The sequence below is a fragment of the Hylaeus anthracinus genome, unplaced genomic scaffold, assembly GCF_026225885.1.
Source record: "Hylaeus anthracinus isolate JK02 unplaced genomic scaffold, UHH_iyHylAnth1.0_haploid 3, whole genome shotgun sequence".
Taxonomy (NCBI): Eukaryota; Metazoa; Arthropoda; class Insecta; order Hymenoptera; family Colletidae; genus Hylaeus; species Hylaeus anthracinus.
Window position 1 is genome coordinate 7512918 of NW_026535284.1, and position 21544 is coordinate 7534461.

The 21544-nt window shown below is 32.5% G+C and overlaps 5 protein-coding genes across 9 annotated transcripts; 2 read left to right on the forward strand and 3 right to left on the reverse strand.

Annotated features, from left to right (window-relative positions):
- Window positions 1-2891: 2891 nt before the first annotated feature.
- LOC128894036 (proteasome subunit alpha type-4) lies at window positions 2892-4490 on the reverse strand. The gene is made up of 3 exons (XM_054155437.1): window positions 4333-4490; window positions 3154-3781; window positions 2892-3066 (listed from the first exon to the last, which is right to left on the reverse strand). The coding sequence occupies exons 1-3, from the start codon at window positions 4333-4335 to the stop codon at window positions 2924-2926; spliced, it is 774 nt and encodes a 257-aa protein (XP_054011412.1). The 5' UTR covers window positions 4336-4490; the 3' UTR covers window positions 2892-2923.
- A 213-nt stretch (window positions 4491-4703) lies between these two features.
- LOC128894033 (uncharacterized) lies at window positions 4704-6726 on the reverse strand. 3 transcript variants are annotated; one of them, XM_054155433.1, is made up of 6 exons: window positions 6623-6726; window positions 6378-6506; window positions 6032-6272; window positions 5807-5947; window positions 5492-5671; window positions 4704-5418 (listed from the first exon to the last, which is right to left on the reverse strand). In XM_054155433.1, the coding sequence occupies exons 3-6, from the start codon at window positions 6197-6199 to the stop codon at window positions 4837-4839; spliced, it is 1071 nt and encodes a 356-aa protein (XP_054011408.1). In that variant the 5' UTR covers window positions 6200-6272; window positions 6378-6506; window positions 6623-6726; the 3' UTR covers window positions 4704-4836. The 3 variants fall into 3 exon arrangements, with proteins under 3 accessions (XP_054011408.1, XP_054011405.1, XP_054011406.1); XM_054155430.1 differs by having other exon boundaries at window positions 6026-6272; XM_054155431.1 differs by lacking the exon at window positions 6623-6726 and adding an exon at window positions 6591-6610 and having other exon boundaries at window positions 6026-6272.
- A 1044-nt stretch (window positions 6727-7770) lies between these two features.
- LOC128894029 (replication protein A 70 kDa DNA-binding subunit) lies at window positions 7771-11061 on the forward strand. Its single transcript, XM_054155425.1, has 14 exons — window positions 7771-7982; window positions 8103-8160; window positions 8229-8276; window positions 8431-8627; window positions 8709-8851; window positions 8918-9008; window positions 9078-9240; window positions 9301-9505; window positions 9586-9698; window positions 9769-9935; window positions 10008-10236; window positions 10306-10389; window positions 10520-10714; window positions 10787-11061. Exons 2-14 carry the CDS (start codon window positions 8131-8133, stop codon window positions 10898-10900), a joined length of 1779 nt encoding a protein of 592 aa, XP_054011400.1. The 5' UTR covers window positions 7771-7982; window positions 8103-8130; the 3' UTR covers window positions 10901-11061.
- A 751-nt stretch (window positions 11062-11812) lies between these two features.
- Window positions 11813-15961, forward strand: LOC128894037 (eukaryotic translation initiation factor 3 subunit J). 2 transcript variants are annotated; one of them, XM_054155439.1, is made up of 6 exons: window positions 11813-11988; window positions 12081-12166; window positions 12937-13050; window positions 13320-13458; window positions 15190-15354; window positions 15690-15961. In XM_054155439.1, the coding sequence occupies exons 1-6, from the start codon at window positions 11973-11975 to the stop codon at window positions 15881-15883; spliced, it is 714 nt and encodes a 237-aa protein (XP_054011414.1). In that variant the 5' UTR covers window positions 11813-11972; the 3' UTR covers window positions 15884-15961. The 2 variants fall into 2 exon arrangements, with proteins under 2 accessions (XP_054011414.1, XP_054011413.1); XM_054155438.1 differs by having other exon boundaries at window positions 11855-11921.
- A 1660-nt stretch (window positions 15962-17621) lies between these two features.
- Window positions 17622-21413, reverse strand: LOC128894030 (chitinase-3-like protein 2). 2 transcript variants are annotated; one of them, XM_054155426.1, is made up of 6 exons: window positions 21200-21413; window positions 20026-20292; window positions 19601-19882; window positions 19290-19526; window positions 18787-19210; window positions 17622-18720 (listed from the first exon to the last, which is right to left on the reverse strand). In XM_054155426.1, exons 1-6 carry the CDS (start codon window positions 21256-21258, stop codon window positions 18577-18579), a joined length of 1413 nt encoding a protein of 470 aa, XP_054011401.1. In that variant the 5' UTR covers window positions 21259-21413; the 3' UTR covers window positions 17622-18576. The 2 variants fall into 2 exon arrangements, with proteins under 2 accessions (XP_054011401.1, XP_054011402.1); XM_054155427.1 differs by lacking the exon at window positions 21200-21413 and adding an exon at window positions 20380-20429.
- Window positions 21414-21544: the final 131 nt, after the last annotated feature.

Consider the following 21544-nt stretch of genomic DNA (forward strand, 5'->3'; position numbering starts at 1 on the left):
TCGTTCAGGACTGCAGTTTAAATATTTATATATTATATATATATATAAATTTTGAAAACATCGAAACTCAATTTCTGATCGAAATTAAATTAAATTCTGATCCAAAACAAAATGTACACACTCTGACGATAATATACATTATCAAATGATACATAATTATTAATATACAGTATATAAATATATATATATATAGTTGATATTTATATATATATATAATGATATATAATTATGTATCATTTGATAATGTATATTATCGTCAGAGTGTGTACATTTTGTTTTGGATCAGAATTCAAACATTTATAGTTAATCGTTCAGGACTGCATTTTAAATATACAGGGTGTCCCAATTAAATGTTACATGTCACATACGTGTCTATTTACGAAATGATCTGTCCCAGAAATTTCATTTCTAATCCAGAGATTTTCAATCGCACCTTTCCATCGTTCATAAATTGTAAAGTTATTCTGTGACCCGATCCTTTTAACGTGATGCTAAATATTCATCCATATAATTATCTTTTGCGTGTTACTCATATATATATATATATATATATATATAAAAGTAAGTTTTATATATATATAAAACTTACTTTTATTTTAAAAAGAAAACGCATAAAGAGACAAATCTCTCCGTCTGCAAGTTGCAGTTCGCGCGCAATAGCAATCGATGTTCTTCAAATTCGTACGTTTCAACCGGTTAATGATACCCAACCCTAACGCCTTGTTCTTCTTTCCGTTTTGTCTATTATTCGAATCGTTGCAAGCAGTGCCTCGGGGAGAAGATCCAGTTTAACTCCTTGCAACCGTTGATCTTTTCTTCTCCGTACCTCAACCCGTTTCTCACCCGTTACATGCTTGCAAACTGTTCCCCTTATTATACTGCGAACATCATGAATATACGTGACACAACGGATTTAGTATTTCAACAAACGTGACTCTTAAATAAATTATTAATTATAGATCGTAACCATAGCATACGATCGTCGATAATAAAAATCGAAAGTAAATTACAACGCGTGTGTGTATTTAGTATTTGCAAAACTTGTCTTGTACTTTAGTATTAGCAAATAATTAATTATAAATGGCTAACGACGTTTAACGATTGAATTAATAATGAATTTCTCTGGCTAATTCGTAACATATTCGAATCGTATTAAATCAAATACACCGGAAATGACTTTTCACTTGCTTATATATTTCAAACATTTATCTATCTAATCATACATCTTGAGAAATACATATTTATAAACAGTTGAATTTGTTAAACGTGTGAAAACGAAAGTGAAAATTAAACATTAATTTCATACATGCATTTATACAGGAAATGTGAACGTGCAAGAAATTACAAAATGCATACACTATGCAATAACATAAAAAAATATTGAAAGTAAAATTCGTACTATAATATTTGCAGAGTAAAATAAATTCTTATCTGGGTTCAGTTTTCGTAGGTACACTTGCAAAGATTTTATCGTGCATAAATATCCGCAGCGTGATCATCTCGTTATCTCACTTTAAAATTTTAAATCTCGTCACAATCGATAAGATAGTTGAATATTACCCAACACTGGTACATATCTACCTTACCTCTCTCACCTTACTAACGATAACTACAGTCGATATTATCGACCTACTGCATTATCGACACCTAGCGTACCTACACGACCACATCAAAACATACGCCATACATTGGTACCATTCACCATTCTTCATCTAATCTTCAGGAAAGTCAACCAAAAATATCCGTAATCATCATCAGTGATTAGTAATTCTAACGTTATTAGTACTCGAGAGGAATCCTTGCTACATGCTTGTGTTCGTGATAAGGAAGCCGAGGTGTTGCTACAAATAGACAAATAGTAGAAGTATCTCTCAGCTGGGAGTGTGGCGGCTCCTGTAATCCGGCTACTCGGAGGCTAGTTATGTCGGAGGGTCTGAGGTCGGGGGTACCTGCTGGTGCGGGGTTCACGTTGACTGGGCGTCCGCACTAAGCTCGCCATCAATATGGACATCCTGGAGGAGTCCGGGGTGCCCAGGTTGGCTAAAGAGAGGCGAACCGGGCCAGAGGGGAAACCCAGCAGCCAAAAGTCTCCGTGGCGGGCAGTAGTGGGATCGCGCCCGGGAGTGGGACCGCATTGGCAGCCTGGTCAATATGACTCGACACATAACTTTTTTTTAATTTTTTCACATTCTTGTTATTTAATCAACTCGTAACCATTGCATTTTCAACTCTCAATTCGTTATTAATTTTGTTACTTAATTATTTCAGAGTCTGGAATCGCCACGGTCTTCAGCGCCATCTTGATTGGTAACCCTCTCCTTATATTTACAATAAAATAATAGTAAAATGCATAAAAGTCAATAGCTTTTTGTTAGGTAAGCTTCAGGGTACCTAAAAGCTTTAAAGATTAACATTGAATCTATGAAACCCAATTAATTTCAAATTCTTCTTCGAATCCTTTGTTTCATTGATACCATAGCAAAGATACCCTACACGAGAGATTACAAGTAGCTATGTGTGAAACTCTGTAGATTAATTTAAAATAGTCTACCGTATCACTGTAACTACTTATGCCATTCTATGTATATGAAGACATAGCTTACGTTAGTGCTCCTTTAATTTCCATCTTTTAGAATTTGCAATACTAACGTAAATTGTAGGAAAATATAAAGGAAAGGATGCAGTCGTTGAAACATATACAAGTTTTCGTTTTATTTTTCCATCATTAATACTTAAGTATATCTTCTTGTGTTTTTCTTATCAAAAGAAATTCCTTTTAGTATGATCTAGATGGTTTAGTACCGATTACACCAGACAATAAAAATGAAAGTCAAAGACCACGTGACAAAATTCGTGAAATTTCAGGATAATGTTTTTGAAACAAAAATGCATAAGAGAAAAATACAAGATATATTTTCTTTTTCTATAATTTTTGTTTATCTTTCTTCGCTTGTTCGGCAACTGCTTCTAAACGATCATGTTCTGCGATCAAGGCATCGATTTCACTCGCAGGGAGAATCCTCACTTTGGTTTTACCATTTTCTCTTGTCAATGTGGCCATTTCCACTGGAATGAGATAAACAAATTCAAATATTACAGATCATATTATTACTACCATTGAAAAGAAATTGTTTTCTATCAATAAATGTTTACCTTTTTCTGAAGATAATTTATTCATATCTAAAGTTTTTGAAAGTACTTTTACAGCTAATGCCATTGCATCTTTTAGAGTTGTCTCTCCATCTTTATATTCTTGTTTTAACGACGATACTGCAGCTGCAGAATTATTTCCGATACAAGTTGCCTTCCATCCTCCATAGTTTCCACTTGGATCTGATTGATACAACTGGTATCCGTAATGCTTATCCCAGCCCATGTACAAAATCGAAACTCCAAAAGGTCTTTTTCCACCATACTGTGTATAAGTTTGTTTTACATCGCAAAGCCAAGAAACAAGTTGTTCGCAGGGGATCGGTTCTCCGTATTGTAGAAGATAGCGTTGTGCAATTAGGCGCAATTCGTTTGTTAATACATTAGCATCGGAAGTGATACCAGCTACAGAGCAAACAACATCGTCGTTAAGTTTGTAAATTTTCTCGGAAAAGAAAACTTCGTCTAACAGTTTGTTTGTGTTGCGTCTTTCTGCTGCAAGTAAAATGCCATCGGTTGCTAAAATACCAAGGCAAGTACCCGCATGACTTATAGCTTCCATCGCATATTCTACTTGATAGAGACGGCCTTCCGGAGAAAAGATTGTTGTTCGGGTATCATATCTGCGAGCCTGTTAATTATAATTATTAATGTAATATGTTCTTTTTGTATATCAAATTCATATTTAACTTAAATTTTTTATTAGATCAAGAATCTTATTTAAATGACACAGCACTATCGGTAACTATGCGTAACTTCTGCAATCCTAACCTATAATATTACCGAAAATTATACAAATTGATGATTTTCTAATTGTTCAGAAGTTATTATTCACAGAACGACTAAAATATTTAAATTTTAAGCAACTAAATATAAATGAATTCAATTTAATGTCAAAGTTGTTCCAATCTAACAAGACGTATAATAATAAATGTAACGTGTAATACAAATACAATATAATAACAAATTTTACGTGTAACAACAATAATTTGAAATACAAATTGAGACATACTATTATTCTGTCATTATTGTTTAAAACATTCTATTTATGCTAGATGACAGTGCAATTTAAATAACCTCTTGCTCAAAACTTTACAAGAACAAGTAATTAACAATGTAATTAACAAAGTAATAATGGGAAAATAATTACGCTAATATCAAATAAATATTGTTGCAATTTACCATTATGCAGACTTTTTTTTATTATGTTTACAGCAATATGATACGTGAAATTGAAAAACTGACAACACTAAAGCTAAAACTGGGTTGTATCAATATTGCCTGTTTGAAAAGTTTCGGAACACGCAGGTTCGTTCCGAAAATCAGAAAGTTTCTATCAATAAAGATATGTTCTAAAATAGAACTATTTAGTTACTTCACAATTACTATGGAACAATTTCATTTCTACGATTTAGAATTTCAATATTTTTTATTACAATGAAATAAGTATTTATACTTGGTCCAAGAAGAAAAATATGTAAATAAATTGCAAACTGCCTCTCGCCAGGAATTTTGGAACAGATCATAGAACAGGTACATAAAAGATCAGTAAATATATTTATCTGGTCAAAATTATTTTATTTCATATTTTTAATATTACTGCATATATAATCTATAATGTCTTATGTCATTAATTACTTATTGATGTATACATGTATATATACTTTAACATGATTTATTCTGTAATTAGGTATCTTCCTCGTCATTCTCGTCATCGTGATACCCACGTGCTATACGTATCACCTCTAAAGTTTCATTCCTACTTTCATTTTTGTCTTTATTTGTCTTAGGTATCAAATTTTCGCACGCAATTGTAAATCCTCTTCCAGTACTAATTTTCTTTGCTTGACCATAGAACGTAGCTGCAATTTTAGGATTTATTTGGTAGGATCTTTCTTTGACAACATTTCGCTGCGAAAGATCTCGTTGAACCTCGATTTTATCATGTTTTTTAGAATTATTACTTTGGGTATCATGTATCGATGTATCAATATTTTCTTTAGAGGTACTTTGTTCAGTCGCGGAAGAATCCATTTCCTTCCGAAGAGTGGTGTCCTTGTTCTTACACTGAGAATTTTTGGAACTTACAGAATCATTTTCTTCCTTGGTAGTATTATTTGAAATGGTTTCTTCCAATCCTTTCTTTGGTGAAACATTTTTGACACTTTTGTCAATGGAAATATCTCTCATTTGAGTAATCATAGATTTTAGATCGCAAGTTACTGCTTTAGCAGCCTCTTTAGGAACTCGTAGTGGCGTTTCCAATTCCTGTTAAATTGATAAAAGAGCATGATAGTAAAGTATAATAGAGTAAAAAATGTTAATATTATTATCTACTTACTAGTTGCTTCGGTTTAGCATTTGTAATATCTTCTTTATTGTTGTTGGTGTGGTTTTGAAGTAAATGAAATCTTTCTCTTTCTTTCAGTTTAAATTGCTTCCTTTTTTTCTTCGAACCTACTGTTGATCTCATCACACATTTATTTTCTGATGTAGTCACTGGATTAAATGCTGGAGCACTCTACAATGTGTAATTAATTTTATTAAGGGTTAATAATTTTAGAGTAATGATTTTAACAAACATTCGAAAGGCAAGAATTCATATAAAAACTAAATTAAAGCGACAGTAAAGTAAAACCATATTTTGTTTACATACACCAGACCAGTCTTCATTGAGCACTTCAGTTTCAATGCTACAAGCATCCTCTATAGGAATTGTTCCAACTTTTGTATCTGGCTCCAATGAATGTTCAAAGCATTTTATATTTCCGGTACTTCTACACTCTGAGAGATGATGCTATAAAAAATGAAACAAATCTTTTTAATGTATCTAGCTGTAATGCATTGTTATTACAATAATCTGAATTAAACATACATTTACCTTGTACACATTGGGATCCAATATATGTGTAGCATCAAAAGGACATGTTACTTTAGTGATCTGTGGATAATTCTGGCGACATTTAAATATATGTTTTTGAAGTCTGCCATCTAGGATCTGATGTACATTGTCAAATGGACATGTTGTGTAGGCTCCGATAAAAGTCATTTTTTTAAAATAAGAAAAAGGATAAAATAACAATTACTTTATTTACAACATGTAAGAATGCAAATTCTTTAAGCTAGAAAAAATTAACAAATACTTTATTATTTTGGAATTTGTAATTTTTCTTTTGTTTGAGCAAGTATATGTGTATCTAGCATGAATTTTTGTTTTGAACACTCACGTTCTTTCGAATTCCGTTGTTTTAAAAACTTTTCTTATTTTCACTTAAAGTGAAACAATAGGGATGCAGCTGTGACTCAAAGTTTACTCGTAGCTGCTCGTAACTTTCTTTGTAAACAAACAATTCTCGCTAAAAACACATAAGACGTATTTTCAGAAAAGGATACAAAATACATTAATAAAAATTAAAACAAATTTCAAATAATTTATGCACCCCTTAGTCTCTTAATTTTAATTTATTATTACCTTAATCAAAGCAAGTATTAGCCAACAAGGAACAAATTAATTCCATCAAATTTCAAGAATTATACAGCTGCGTACTTGCCCCAGTGTTACCAATCAGTACAGAAGTTAAAAAACCCCTAAATTTTATTTAAAACTCCCGGAAATATAATCTTTATTTATTTATTACAGCTTCTCGCAACTAAAGATATTTTATTTAAAATTTAGTTGAAAATAAATAAGTGTCGTTATGTGAAAAAATGTAATAAATAAAAAAACCCTAGTCATCCGCGTAAAAGTCTAGAATTTTGCCATTACGAGGTATGATAGATCAAAATTTGCCATTCTCGTAGAAATTTACATATTTTCGTATTTTGATTAATTACACATCTCATGAACCAGATGGTCAAAATTGTAATTCTAAAAAAATCTCAGTTCATACATTTTCCCCCTAAATCTAGGGGAAAAACTTATCTATAAATTCTGTTGTATTTATATTTGTATTTTTATTTATTATGAAACATTTACATAGTTATCACCACATTTCCTGTAACAAAATATCTTTATGCTTACATATTCCTTTTTCATATTAATTACGCACACTTATTATACCCCTCTCATCAATTCAGCCACATTTGGTGGTTAGGTTTATTGGTTCATTCTTTTCAAACTTTCAGACGCGAGGTTTTACTTCGTGCATGCGCACAATTTTAAGAACGCTAACGTCAGTGACGTATCTAATACCACCCTAAAACTGGCACTCTTGTGGCCCCAAGGAAAAATAGAAATACAGGGTGTCCCAAAAATGTTGTAACACCTTGAAAGGAGTGGTTTGGAAAGTGATTTGAAACAACTTTTTCCTTAGCGAAAATAATGTCCGAGACTTCGTTGAGGAGATATTAACGGTAAACACTGACCAATCAAAGCGCGAGTATGCTGGTTGAGCGTAGGCTACGTGCTAGGCGGCCGCGCTCATACGCTCCAACGGTATACGCGCGCTCTGATTGGTCGGGGTTTTTTGTTAATATCTCCTCAACGAAGTCTCGGACAACATTTTCGCTAAGGACAAAGTTGTTGCAAATCACCTCCCGAACCACCCCTTTCAAGGTGTTACAACATTTTTGGGACATCCTGTATTCGTATGTATGTAGGAAATAGGATACGGCTAGATACGGCACTGACGTAGTCCTGTGCTTTTGTTTACATTGACTTATCGTTGCTTACCGTCTTACGGAAGAATAATTACAACTTGAACCGTTTAAACAAAATCATAAAACTATTTAAATGTAATCACACACGACTATTTAAATAATAACCTAGTTCGAATTGTAACTTTCTACTTGATCCGGACTGATCTGTATATTTTGGTCGTAAAAAAAAACAGGTACGCTGATTTTCGCGGGAAACATTCGCATTGGACACGTATCGTAATGCGCAACATAAACCGACGTATCAGTGAAAGAATATCACTTAATATCACTGAATTGTATTTGATATTTCACAGGTGTTGACAGGTTACTTTATTATCCAAAATGTGCTCGTTAAGCGAAGGGGCGTTAGACGTAAGTGTTTTTACGACGTGATCAATTTCGAGTAGAAAACAGCGTCTAATTCTCATTGTTTGTTTCAGAAAATTATGAACGGCATCGATATCGATAAGCCGGTACTACAGATATTAGTAAGTGATTTTCATGTACTTATCAAAGCTCTTTACTAAGCAAAATCTGAAGTTCGTAATTAAACCAAAAACATTGAGTTGAATAATAAATTTCTTATGGACATAAGCATCTTCTCAATGACCAACAAACATATATAATTTTATTACTTTTCAGGGTCACAAGAAGTTAGCAAGTTCAAGTAGCGGAGAACGTTATAGATTGCTTGTGTCCGATGGAATTAGAGTGAACTCATTTACAATGCTAGCTACACAGTTAAATTCTATGATAACAGATAATGAATTGACTGAATTTTCTATTTGTCAGATAAACAGATATGCGATAAGCATGGTGAACAATGCTGGGAAACAAAAGTATTCAATATTTTCTACTTATTGAAATTTTAAAGTCAACAAAAGTATATTTTGTATACTTTAAAATCGTCTCTTTTTCAGACGTGTGATGGTAATATTGAACATAGAAGTAAAAGTTCCTGGAAGCGAAGTGGGACATAAAATTGGAAACCCAACGAATGCTGAGGCTGATAGTGAATCTAAGCCTGCACAATCTGCACAACCTCCTCCTCAACATAGAAATGGTAAGGTGGAATTTGAGTTCTAACCGCAGACTAAGAGAATTAAAAGTTTCACTTCATTTTCAACAGATACATTAATGCAGAAGCAAAACACACATAATTCTTCTACCGATAATATATCAACAACTCCGATCGTTGCTTTGAGTCCTTATCAAAATAGGTCAGTTTCATTTGCTGGAACTTTAATGTTACAATTTTAAAGAATTTTAAATGATTATAACTTTCATAGGTGGGTGATAAAAGTACGTGTTGTCAGTAAATCCGACATCAGAACGTGGAGTAATTCACGTGGCGAAGGAAAATTATTTTCTATGGATATCGTCGATGAGAGTGGAGAAATTAGATGTACAGCATTCAGAGACCAGTGCGATAAATACTTTGATATGATCGAGGTATATACTGGTTATACATATGCTGTTTAAGTTATACTACTACATATATTCTTATTACAGGTCGGGAAGGTTTATTATATCTCTAGAGCTACGTTAAAGCCAGCAAACAAACAATTCAATAATTTAAAAAATGATTATGAAATTACTCTAACCGGGGATTCAGAAATTATTCCGTGTCACGATGGGGGAGATGATATTCCTTCCCTTCAATTTGATTTTGTACCAATAAGCAGCGTGGAGAAAAAAGAGAAAAATGATATGATGGGTACTTGAATATAAAATATGTATAACTATGACTCATTTATCATACTCATCTGTATACATCGTAATATTTATTTATTATAGATATTTTGGGTGTTGTTAAGTCTTGTAACGATTTGCAAATACTAACATCGCGAACTACAGGCAGAGAAATGAAAAAGAGGGATATTAATCTTATCGATGAAAGCAATACTATGGTAAGAACTTCGTATCTGGCTAAGTAATCTATAGAATTTACAGCGATGACACTAATAACCGAATTTTTAGGTATGTTTTACATTGTGGGGGTCGCAAGCTGAAGAATTCGACGGATCTAGCAATCCAGTTTTGGCTATCAAAGGGGCACGCGTTAGTGAATTTAACGCAGGAAAAAGTTTGTCTGCTATCAGTTCGACAGTTATTCAAGTTGATCCAGATATTCCAGAAGCGCACAGGTTAAAATTACTTTTCGTTAATGATTTAAGAAATTTCTTTTTTCCAAGAAATACTAATCCCTTTTAATTTAGGCTGCGTGGTTGGTTTAATACGATCGGTCGTAGCACAGACGTTAAAGCGATTTCGAGACCACTTGGAGGTGGTGGTGCAAGTGGACCATGGCTAACGTTCAAAGAAGCAAGGGACATGGAACTTGGTTTTAAAGGTGTTGATGTATACACGGTAAAGGCAACCGTGAATATGATTCGAGTTGAAAATGCTCTTTACAAGTCCTGTCCTAGTGAGAACTGTAAGAAGAAGGTAACTGTTGCTTTTGCTTCGTTATAATATAGAAATTTAGATCTGGTTAATCGAAGCCGTACTTTGCAGTTGATCGATCAAGCGAATGATATGTACAGATGTGAAAAGTGTAACAAGGAGTATCCCAACTATAGATATCGCCTACTTGCGAGCGTAAGTGGGAAAACGCATTTCAAGTATCTTTAATTCTTTACAGACGGAGCAATTCGGAATGAAATTAATGAATTAGTTACTTATCGTAAACTATGATGCTTGAGATTCATATTTATTAATTAATTTTTAGTTAAATCTAGCAGATTGGACAGACAATCAGTGGGCTACTGCATTTAGCGAGGAAGCAGAAAAGATCTTAGGTATTACTGCTCAAGAACTCGGTGAATTGCAAGAAAACGATAACGATGCATACCTTGAAAAATTCGGTAGTGCAACATTCAGGAGTTTTATATTTAAGATAAGAGTTAAGCTGGAAATGTTTAACGTACGTTAATTTCTCGTAAAGTTATCAACAAAATGCGATTTCGGCTTTAAAAATAATGACCTTTGTTTTCAGGATGAACACAGATTGAAAGCAACGGTTGTCAGTGCGTCGCCTATAGATTACAAAATGTATAATGATCATTTGATAACTCACATCAAGGAGTTGGCTGGTATCGCGAAAGCTTGAGATTATAGTGATCATTCTATTTATACTATTCTTGCACGAAGTGATATGTTACGTTCTATTTTCGTAAATGTACAGCGAATACTTTTTTACATTGTTAATTGGTTAACCAACTAAGATACATATTTCTTTTCACACAAATATGAACCTGATTATATATCGTACATGCTAAATCTGAACGTTATTCGACCTTCTCTTTTATTACTATAGCTCTTTTTTATTTGCTTGTATTTGATATTACAATCCCATTTACTTCGAGAATTTAAGTAAAAGAAAAAGTATTAGGATATTTAAGATAGTTGTTCTATGGAAAATTTGAAAAAAATTTGAAAAAAATACGAGATATTTCCCCACACCCTCGCGAGATACGCTCCTGCGAAGTTCCTGGTTTTATTTACACACGCTCTATCTTTATACAGGGTGTCCCAAAAATGTTGTAACACCTTGAAAGGGGTGGTTCGGGAGGTGATTCGAAACAACTTTTTCCTTAGCGAAAATGTTGTCCGAGGCTTCGTTGAGGAGATATTAACGGAAAACACTGACCAATCAGAGCGCGAGTATGCCGATGGAGCGCTCGCGGTAGCGTATGAACACGGTAGCTTAGCGCGTAGCCTTCGCTACCGCGGCCGCTCCAACGGTATAATACGCGCACTCTGATTGGTCAAGGTTTTCCGTTAATATCTCCTCAACGAAGCCTCGGACAACATTTTTGCTAAGGAAAAAATTGTTTCAAATCACCCCTTTCAAGGTGTTACAACATTTTTGGGACACCCTGTAGTTATTTTAATATTTTATTAACTTGACAATTTTCCAAGTGAAAAGGTGACAATTTGTCATATTGCCCAATCGTGGTACGCGACGTTCTTTTTATATACAGAGTAGCCAATCTCTAAAGCGTGTAATTTGAGTTGCACCACCACTATCTCGTCGCGAAGGCACACGTTCTCTGACGTTCTCCTCGCGCAGTATGGTATGGCCCGCTCGATTCCTACCGTGATCCATTCAACCACGTTTGCTCGAAGAGGTATCGTTTCATTCTCAAACGTAATTGTGCACATATAATCCAATACTCACCATGGAGGACGATTGGGGTACGCTATGGTCGATATTAGGACGTCCCGTCCAATCCACGTTTATAGTTAGGTCGAGGACGAGGAAATGATTTTAACCTTCAACTTTACAGAAGTCGTCGAAAACGCTGAACCAAAATTCGACCTCGCTATCAGATCCAACAAGTGGGAGGGCGAGGACGAGGAAGAGGAAGTTAAGGTAATGGCTTATTAACTGTCTATTTATTTTAGTTTAGGCGACTTGTTTGCTAAATCTCGTACCCGATGTCGACGGTTTGGAAGTGTGGTTAACCTTTCATGGTGTGGATCAACACGGGACAGCGAGACAGCTGAACAGACCTGAAGTTTGCTTCGAATCGAGCCACATACTAAAATTGAAACTGACATTCATAATAAATTAGATTTATATTAAGATTTATATTTAGAAGTAAATGAATCGTTTCTAGGTTAACATACTTGTTAAGTAATTATATTCGATCCGATGCAAATTCCGTTTGTTCCATAAATTATTGTCAATATTGATGTACATACATTTAATTGTTTACAATGAGAATGTTTAACTTTAGAGTTATTACAAAGTAAGATTCAGAGATGCTGAACTTAATTTAAAATTACAACTAAAAGAGATTGTTTTCAAGATAAGGTTAAATAAATTTTGTTTACATTTACAAAAAATGAGATACAATCTTTGCATTAATTAAGTAGGGAAGATGATGATAACGTTAAAAAACACTAATCACTGTATCTGCATTTATACTTTATCATCATCACATGTTACAATAAACATGAAGGGAAAAAGTCCAATTTTTGACGGAATGCAAACAAAGAGCGTGACTGTGAAATGAGATACATTTACAAAAAATGAGCTGGATTAGATAAAACGTGAACTATGTAAGAGTAACACTTATCGACTTGACTAGGGTGTTGAGAGTTAATGAGTAATTCAAAAAATGGAAATTTGATCAACAGGATAGTTGGGAGGATGTTGAAGAAGAGAAAAAAGATGTAGAAAAACCTGCAGAAGTGTCTAAGGCCAAGCCAAAGCCAAAGAAAGCTCTGGCAGAAAGGATTGAAGAGCGTGAGGTATTATTTAAATTGTCAATTATACTGTTTAATTTACAATTTAATTGATTACTTCTTTTATTCTATATCATTTTTGTTTATTTATCTACTACTTTCCTGGATATAAAATTCACTGATTCATAAATCTATTAATTTTATTATTCATAAATTACTTTTTTGTTTTACCTTTTAAACATAAAAATTTATACAATAATAGAAACATAATTCCTAATGAAGACCTTAGGTATTAATTGAATGAATACTAATAAACTTCTTATCTTTTATTGTAGAAGAAGGCTAGAGAAGAGGCTGAATTGAAAGCAAAAGAAAGAGAAGAGGCATTGACACCAGAGGAAAAGAGAGCAGAACAATTGAGGCGTCAGAGGCTTCAAGAGGAAGCCGATCTACGCCTTGCCATGGAGACTTTCGGTTTGTCCAACCTTGTTGATTTTTCTGACCGCAAGCCGCACAGAACCGACAGGAAATGACTGCGTTAGAAAGTTTTACCTATTAACTCTTTGCGCTCCTGCTTTTATTTATGTAATACTATTAATATCAATTTTTTGATAAATTATAAAACGATGTAGTTACTAATAATCGATCAAATGAAAAAAGTGCTACTTCTTTTAAAGTATTGAAAGTAATATTTTGCTTATAAAGCATTTTAAAGTATGTATCATTTTGTTTTTTAGAACTATACTTTGATTTTGCATAAAACTGGCGAAATACAAGTAGAGTATCAATTTAAGTATAGGTTCACTGTTATTTATTTTATTAGAATTTTCTTTAATTCGAACATTGCATCTCAAAATTTGTTTTAAAATATTTGAAATCCTATTATCGAATCTCAAATTTTAATTTGTTTGAATATAAATTTTTTAATCGTAATTCTCTATAATTTAGGGCAACATTGTAAATTCTCTATTTAAACAAATTTGACTATTTCTAGATATTATGTTTCCACAATGATGTAGAATTTCAAAGTACTATTCATAGAAAGACTACTAATTGGACCGCAAAGGGTTGATGCACTATTTATGCGTTAAAACCAGTTATTGGCTTAATTATTCGTTTATGCTTTGTCTTTCATAACCTAATATAAAGTATAAATATTGAGTACTATTCGTATAAGAATCGTAACAATTAATTTGTACTTTTTAAAAATATATTCCAACTGAGGAAATAGTTATCGATAATTAGTATTAAATTTGTAACAATTTCTTCTTGCTTTTAACAACACAACATAAAGTATTTTTTTATATAAATTTAAAACATAGTTATAAGAATTCTATAAATTTTTAAATAGCCTTTACACGCTCAAATATTTTGCAAAAATTTTAACTATTATTGATATTTGAATTAGGAGAAAAGTATATATATATGGAAATGTTTAAATTCTACGATATCATATTTCGAAAAATGCAATTATTATTGTAGTTATAGTAATTGTTTAACAACTTCTAATTTTTCAACATTTCCAAACTATAATTGATTAACGAAAATTACTTTGGTGTCAGGAACTGTACTAGAGACATGAAAATGTATTTAAACGAGGTAACACAATCTTTAAATAAACTACCAAATTGTCATTGTGCAAAAAAAAATAAACATTCCTCTTTCTTGAAAAAATAAATCAGATGTGTCTTATTTATCAACATTGATCTCCTGTACCGTTCCTGATAAGTGTTTAATTTTTATGACAAAAGCTCGTGTTTTATTTAATGTATTAAATAATTCAATTTTTTATTCACTTTTGTTTATAGAGTTTCGATTACATATTATAAAAATTAATGTAAACGGGAGATTTATAATTAATGTAAAGTCTTGAGGCACGTAAATTTTAAACAACAAGTAAGCGTACAAATTTAGAAATAAAATTGTGTAAAGGAAATTTTATTTAGGCAACATAAACATTTTTAAAAATGCTGTTAACACATGTATAATTTAGGCATTAATTAGTCTGAATTGATTTAAAAAAAAAAAGAAAAAAAAATAATCGATACCTTTTACTTCAACTACTTAATTTCAAGAAATATTAAGTTAAGTTTATTTGTAAGAATATTATAATTTGATAAATTTATGAAATTCCTATGTGTAACTACCTTACATTTTACAATTAATATTATAGTTTCCATACTAATTTTTTTCTTTTTGGTTTAGGTGTAACTGAAGAGTCTGCAGTGAGTCTGGATACCACAGTACCCAACACAAAAGAAGAGTTCGATTTGTACGGAAACGTACTTACGCAAAAATTGAATCAATTTTCTAAACACACCGAATTCGCACCATTCGCAGAAGAACTTATCAAGTCTATTGCTCTCAATCGTGAGTATGTTATGTACATAAAAATGAAACAGAAATCAGGCAGTACAAGCATGTTATTATTTTTCTTTTTTCTTTTATTATTAACTCACACGAGACACTAATCGACTATACTTGCATTAATTATTAGATATTCTCAAAGATATTTATTATATTTAATGACTAAACTCGATAATATTTCTATGGCAAAAATATAAATTTATTTATTTTTGTTTATAAATTAGTTTCTTTATTTTGTTTTCTATACAATATTCTAAACTTTTAGAACTTTTAGTTAATTTATTCTTGGTATTGGTAATTGTTTATGCGCGAAATTAATAGGTGTGTATCATTTGCAGTATCGTCAACATGTTTGAAGAAAGTGAAAATAATAGTTGATAATCTCTTGATCGAAAAACAGAAGATCGAGAAAGGGGACAAGGCGAAAAAGAACAAGGGCAAGGGAAAAGCGAAACTCAAAATCGAGGGTGAAAATACTCTTTTGAACGAATACGGCGATTACGTTTACGATGATTACAACGATTTCATGTAGCGACCTTTTTATCCCATATTCTTACTATTCCCCATTCCCTTTACTAGTCGCCTAAATACACGCAGATGGTTATTAACATTTTTTTGCAAATTTTATATCCTTTTATTCTCTCTGTATTCGAATTTCGTAACTCTTTCATTTTTAATTGTCGGTTCAAGGTTGTAATTTTAAACATTTTATCCTATATTTTTGTCTTCTTTTTTAGAATTTCTTATTACATACAAATACTATATATACATATATAATGGAGAATATCGTAAATGCATTCGAGAGATGTAAAAGTAATGTAACACGAAGTGTCGATGCGTATCGAGATGCGATAGACAAAGATTTTTGAAAAATTTTCATTGACGACTCGTCGATCGATCAAACTGTTCGATATTTCCAAGATATCAGTAATTCTTGAAAACACTTCGGAAAATTTAGTTACGTTTACTATATTAACGTATAAACTATTGTAGTTAGTGTGAACTATATCGATATGAAAGCTCAGAGATCAAGAGAAACGGTGGAAAACACGAATATACGGACAACGACCATCACAACGCAAACGTAGCGGTGTAATCAGGTGTAACCGGATGTATTCGAACTGATTGGTTCACTGAGCAGCGGAGTAAATTGATCGAGGGATTGATCCTTCGGGACACGCGTCTTGCGCACGCGTAAACAATCGTCCCAACGTGAGGAACTATACGTATACATCGGTTCCTTATAGTTTTATATTTACATGTACGCGCGTATGGTTTTATGTCCTCTTTTCATAATATATAATACTGTTTAAATAATACCTCATGAAAAATAATGTACTTTGTTTTAAGAATTTTTGAAAGTCCTTGTCACATATAACGTTAAGATTAATCGCTAAGGAGCCTATAAGTAATTTAATAATACTTTTATTAAGCTTTCTCGTTACATAGAATTCTTTCACATAAAGGATACAATAGTGAAATGGAAAAAAGTGTGATGTGTTTGTTTAAAAAGTTTTTTTTTTTTTCAAACATGGACGAAGTTCTTGCGCTTAAACTATTTCACAGAGTTTCTTACGCTACAGCAGTAAAACTAAGAATATCCTTTACTTCATTGCAACAAAGTTCAACAACATTGTCTTACGTTCTTTGTTTAATAAACTTGTGTGACTTCTTCGCAGTAACAGTGTATATATATATGTTGTGTTACGTTTCTCTTATATCTATTTAAATCTGCATTGTTTTCTATTGTGATAAATTTATTTTTATTAGAATAGCACAGTTCTCTTTCTTAGTTTTATTGCGGCAATTATTGCAATGAAAGCGACAGTCATTGCAATAAAACTATTCTTTATGCAATCGATTTATCGATTTGCAGTGAATTTATTTTTGAGTTTACACGAAAACTATTTTGCAGTTTGCAGTAGTGTGGCACATTTAAATGGTTTCAACTATTTGATTAGAAATAATTAAATTTAAAAATAGTAAATGTTGCTGTTGTTATATCGTTCTTTTTATTTTTAAGAAAATTAAAGAAAATTTTATATTGAAATACCAAATAAGTAGTATTAGTTACGTTCATTAATTATTACGTTAATTATGAAAATTATTTCGTGTACTATTTTATTTAGTTTAACATTGTTTTATTTTATTTAAAATTTATTGTTTGTATAACCTTTAAATATTTTTCAATTTTGTAATGTCCATTCTTTTTAGATCTTTTTGCTTTCGTTTTCAATTAGGGATCATAATTATTCGTACAAAAAAATAAATTCTATTTAAAAATAAAATTTATTAACAGTAAAAACATAATAAGTTAAAACAAATAACTGGAATACAATATAAACATTACATATTATTTATATAGTAAATTTGTTTACAACTATTTAAAATGGGAAAGTGCATTTTTTTTTCTTGATACTTTATACGATATGATTATGTTCAAAAATGAAACAAAGGTCTTAAAAGAATAATCATATTGCACGTGGGAATAATTATATCTCTGATATTAGCATTGTTATTGTTAAAAACGTTAACATCGCGTATTAAAGAGTAATTTTATGTTATTTATTGTTAATCTCTTTATTTTTCAGAGACATAGAAAAATCATATGATCCAATAATAAGGAAGAAATGCATTACTGAATACATATATATTCAGTTCACTAGTTTTTATTAACCCTTTTGGTACAGCTGACTACAATCAACAGTTGTCGGTACTCTGTAATCAGGTATCGATGAAATTCAAACCAAATATGTATTTTTGTTCGCTAAATTTTGTCGTTTGTGTATGCTACCGACTTCTCTTGGGAGCGAATATGCATTTTTGTACAGATCGGTAATTTTATCAATGAAATAATTACGAAAGATATGCCTGCGTTCTTTTGTACCGAAAGGGTTAATCGTGGTTGTACTTTCAGGTATATCTATAACCGCGCGTATACATGAATGACACATGTAAATATATTATCACAAATGTAAATGTAACAAAAATATTTTCACATAAAAGAAGTAAGTACGAGGCTTTTCATAAACCAAACACTTTTAAAATTAATTTACCTTGTATTTCGTTTCCGATTTAATTAAATTAATGTATTTTATCGAAGAGAATTATCTTGAAATAGGATATTTTAATGATAGCTTAATAGCGACAATTTGTTATGTCTTTAGGAATGTAATTTTCCCGCGTGGAATGTAAGTTAAAAAAAAGAATTGGCCAACAAATGCATTAGTCTTCTTGTTGCCCGAAGACTTTAGTAACGGTACGAGTTAAAGGAAAGGTTTCGTTAAATTTACACGAGTTGTTCCAGTCGTCAGCGTTCAAGGAGAATATCATTGCACCTCCAAAATTGTTTGCACGGATCCATTCAGCCTGAAAGATAAAATAATAAACAATCCATCTTTCGGTTTATCGTAAGGTATAACAAGCAGTCTGTACCTTATAATAAAAACTCGTAGTATCGTCGTACGATACCCATTCCCTGTCTTTGTAAACATACGGAACTTTACTCTCGTTCTCAAAAACGCTCTTTGCACCATTCTGAAGGAACTGACAAATCGTAGGGTACGAAACGAAGCCCATTGTACCCAATTTTCCAAATCCATTCGCTGGGGCAGGTAAGCCATGATTCAGTGGATTATCCAATCTATAAGAGTGACCGTAAGTAGGCATCCCAATAATTAGTTTCTCTCTTGGCATGCCTTTCGAAAGCCAATATTGAGCGGAGAAATTAAGATTCAAGGTAGAAAGATATCCAGACTCCGCAGAGCGCGGAAATAGTGGTGCATTGAGTCCAGTGACTGGATAATACCAAACATAAAAATGGTAATCGTATGCCATTAAGTTGACGAAATCTACGTATCTAAAGAAATCGGTAAATATCAATTATAATTATAAGATGATATTGTAATTATAAGATGATTCATGTATATTTCACTTACTTTGCCATTTCTACGACGTTGTAACTCTGATCGACGATAGCTTGGGGAGCAGCTACAGCAACAGAAAGTATCAATGGCTCTTTTGCTCGTTGAAATTCCCTTTGTAATTCTATCAAAAGTTGCGTGAAATGAAGTTTTTCTAAATCGTCAGCTCCGAGCCAAGCTGGGAACTCCCAATCTAAGTCCAATCCGTCGAAACCAAATGATTTTGTCACGTTTAACACCGAATTTATAAATCTACAATAAGTATTGTCCATCTTTTATTGTCCATAATTTTTAAGGTGTTAACGACGTTAGACGATGCAAATTACCTTTTTCTATTAGAGTGGTTCTTTACCATTTCCGAGAAACCTAAACGGAGCTCGCTACTGCCGCCGACGCTTACTATGACCCTCAATTTAGGTTGCAGTTTCTTCAAGGATAGAATCTCCTTGTAAAAGAATGAACTACGGCCCAAGTCGAGACTGCAGTTCACCACGCTCGCAAAACCCACGATAATATGCGTACAAAGATTAGGGTCAATGTGCGACGGACTGAGCTCCCAGAGCGTGTTCAGGTCCCCCGATACGGTGTAATAACAGACAATGATCTGCCTATATAAATGAAAACGAATTTTTAAATATATGTATGGGTAATTGTAACAAGCAGGACTGGATCAATAGACACAATAGTTAATTTAAAATAGATTACATACCCTTATAATATAAAGAAACAAACACTGCTTTAAATGTGTTACCTTGTGGAGTTGGTGTAGAAGTGCTGTGGCGAACCGATGCTGTTGTTCCTGTCCGCATTCTGGTTCTCCTTCGTCGATTCGGCGTACATCCGAGCCCGACGTAACCACGTAGCAATCTTGGCATTGTCGAATAATGTCTCTGTATCTAGTGTCTCTGTTTTCGGAGAACTTAGAATAAGAAGTCCTATCCAAGCGCGTGTTACAAAAAGGATCCCCAGCACCAAGGATATTAATACCAAGCACAGCACTTGTGTTTTCCAACGAGGTCTAAAAAAAAGCCATAAATATAAATAAGTTTCATATAGAAAAAAGGAGAAATAGAAATTTTATATAGACGTATTTATATTCCATAACTTTAAAGTGATCAGCTGATATAATACGTGGAACATATAAATTTATGGCAAACTCGAGTCTGCAGTGTACTTTATGTATATTTATATTCAGTTTAACACAAGAAGGCTTCTTGTGCCATAGTAAATATAGAACAATCAATATGCCACACCTGTAACTTTTGACATACACCTATATGTCCACACATATTACCAAGCATATGTGAAGAGAGAGACAGAAACGAAAAGAAAAAGAAAATAAAAGAAAAAGTTTGACATTTAAGTAAACAAAATAGTGACGAATACAAGTGTGAAACAATAAAAAAAAAAAAAAAAATCATTCAAAAATAAGAGATTTAAAAGAAATTTCATTATGTGTTCAAAGATATTTTAATCAATAATAATATTAATTATATGATATAATAATTATCTTAAATAAACATCCAACAATTTTTCTATGTTCTGAAATTTGTAAATTAAAAAATCGCATGTTATCATCATATGATAAATCGAACGTTACGTTTTTCAAGAATCATGTCGATACAAATTATCTTTATAAATAAATTGTTGAACGTTTCGACGATATAGTAAATAAGAATTGAAATGTATACATCGAAGTATGAGTGTATTTTAAATTTATACGGTTCACGTAAATGAATATTTACACGCAGAGGCAAACTATATTTTCGACATTCAAATATTAAAAATTCGGAGTGCAAAACTAACGTTGTATTCTTTGCTGCTACTTGAAATATTAAATTTACTAAATGTGAACACGGTTTACCTCTGCGGTGGAGGTGTGTAACGTACGGTCGTTTAAGAAAAAAAGAAAACATGCAACTCACTGTCGAACGTCGGTTAATAATTCATACTTGGCCTGAGGCACGGGAATTTGGTTAACCATTGAACGTACAATGTTCTTCGTGATTGACGCTTGAGGACGCTGGTCCTCGAGGGTGGCTTACCACTTTTATTACTACGCCCAGTTTGATATGATATATTGATATCTACATACATACACGTACATATGTATTTAACCCCGTAAACTAAATTGGCCGAGTAGGTAGGGGTAGGATCAGGTAGGGTTGGTAGGGTTTTACCCAGTTTTACCTCAGGGTGCGTGGAGTAAGTACACACTATAGAATTTAACAGCAGCGAAACTCTTATGGTAACCGTTGATATTAGTGATC

Bases quoted from the DNA above. Each gene is read 5' to 3' on its own strand.
- LOC128894036 (XM_054155437.1), bottom strand. The intron at 3,067-3,153 runs GTAAACATTTAT...ATCTCATTCCAG, and splicing joins TAAATTATCTTCAGAAAAAG to TGGAAATGGCCACATTGACA.
- LOC128894033 (XM_054155430.1), bottom strand. From the start codon at position 6,199: ATGACTTTTATCGGAGCCTACACAACATGTCCATTTGACAATGTACAT. The intron at 5,948-6,025 runs GTATGTTTAATT...CATTTTTTATAG, and splicing joins CCAATGTGTACAAGGTAAAT to CATCATCTCTCAGAGTGTAG. The intron at 5,672-5,806 runs GTATGTAAACAA...TACACATTGTAG, and splicing joins TCAATGAAGACTGGTCTGGT to AGTGCTCCAGCATTTAATCC.
- LOC128894029 (XM_054155425.1), top strand. From the start codon at position 8,131: ATGTGCTCGTTAAGCGAAGGGGCGTTAGAC. The intron at 9,506-9,585 runs GTACTTGAATAT...TATTTATTATAG, and splicing joins AGAGAAAAATGATATGATGG to ATATTTTGGGTGTTGTTAAG. The intron at 10,715-10,786 runs GTACGTTAATTT...CTTTGTTTTCAG, and splicing joins TTAAGCTGGAAATGTTTAAC to GATGAACACAGATTGAAAGC.
- LOC128894037 (XM_054155438.1), top strand. From the start codon at position 11,870: ATGGCCCGCTCGATTCCTACCGTGATCCATTCAACCACGTTTGCTCGA. The intron at 11,922-12,080 runs GTATCGTTTCAT...TCAACTTTACAG, and splicing joins AACCACGTTTGCTCGAAGAG to AAGTCGTCGAAAACGCTGAA. The intron at 13,459-15,189 runs GTTTGTCCAACC...TTTTTGGTTTAG, and splicing joins CCTTGCCATGGAGACTTTCG to GTGTAACTGAAGAGTCTGCA.
- LOC128894030 (XM_054155426.1), bottom strand. From the start codon at position 21,258: ATGGTTAACCAAATTCCCGTGCCTCAGGCCAAGTATGAATTATTAACC. The intron at 19,527-19,600 runs GTAATTTGCATC...TACTTATTGTAG, and splicing joins AACCACTCTAATAGAAAAAG to ATTTATAAATTCGGTGTTAA. The intron at 19,211-19,289 runs GTAAGTGAAATA...CGATTTCTTTAG, and splicing joins AACGTCGTAGAAATGGCAAA to ATACGTAGATTTCGTCAACT.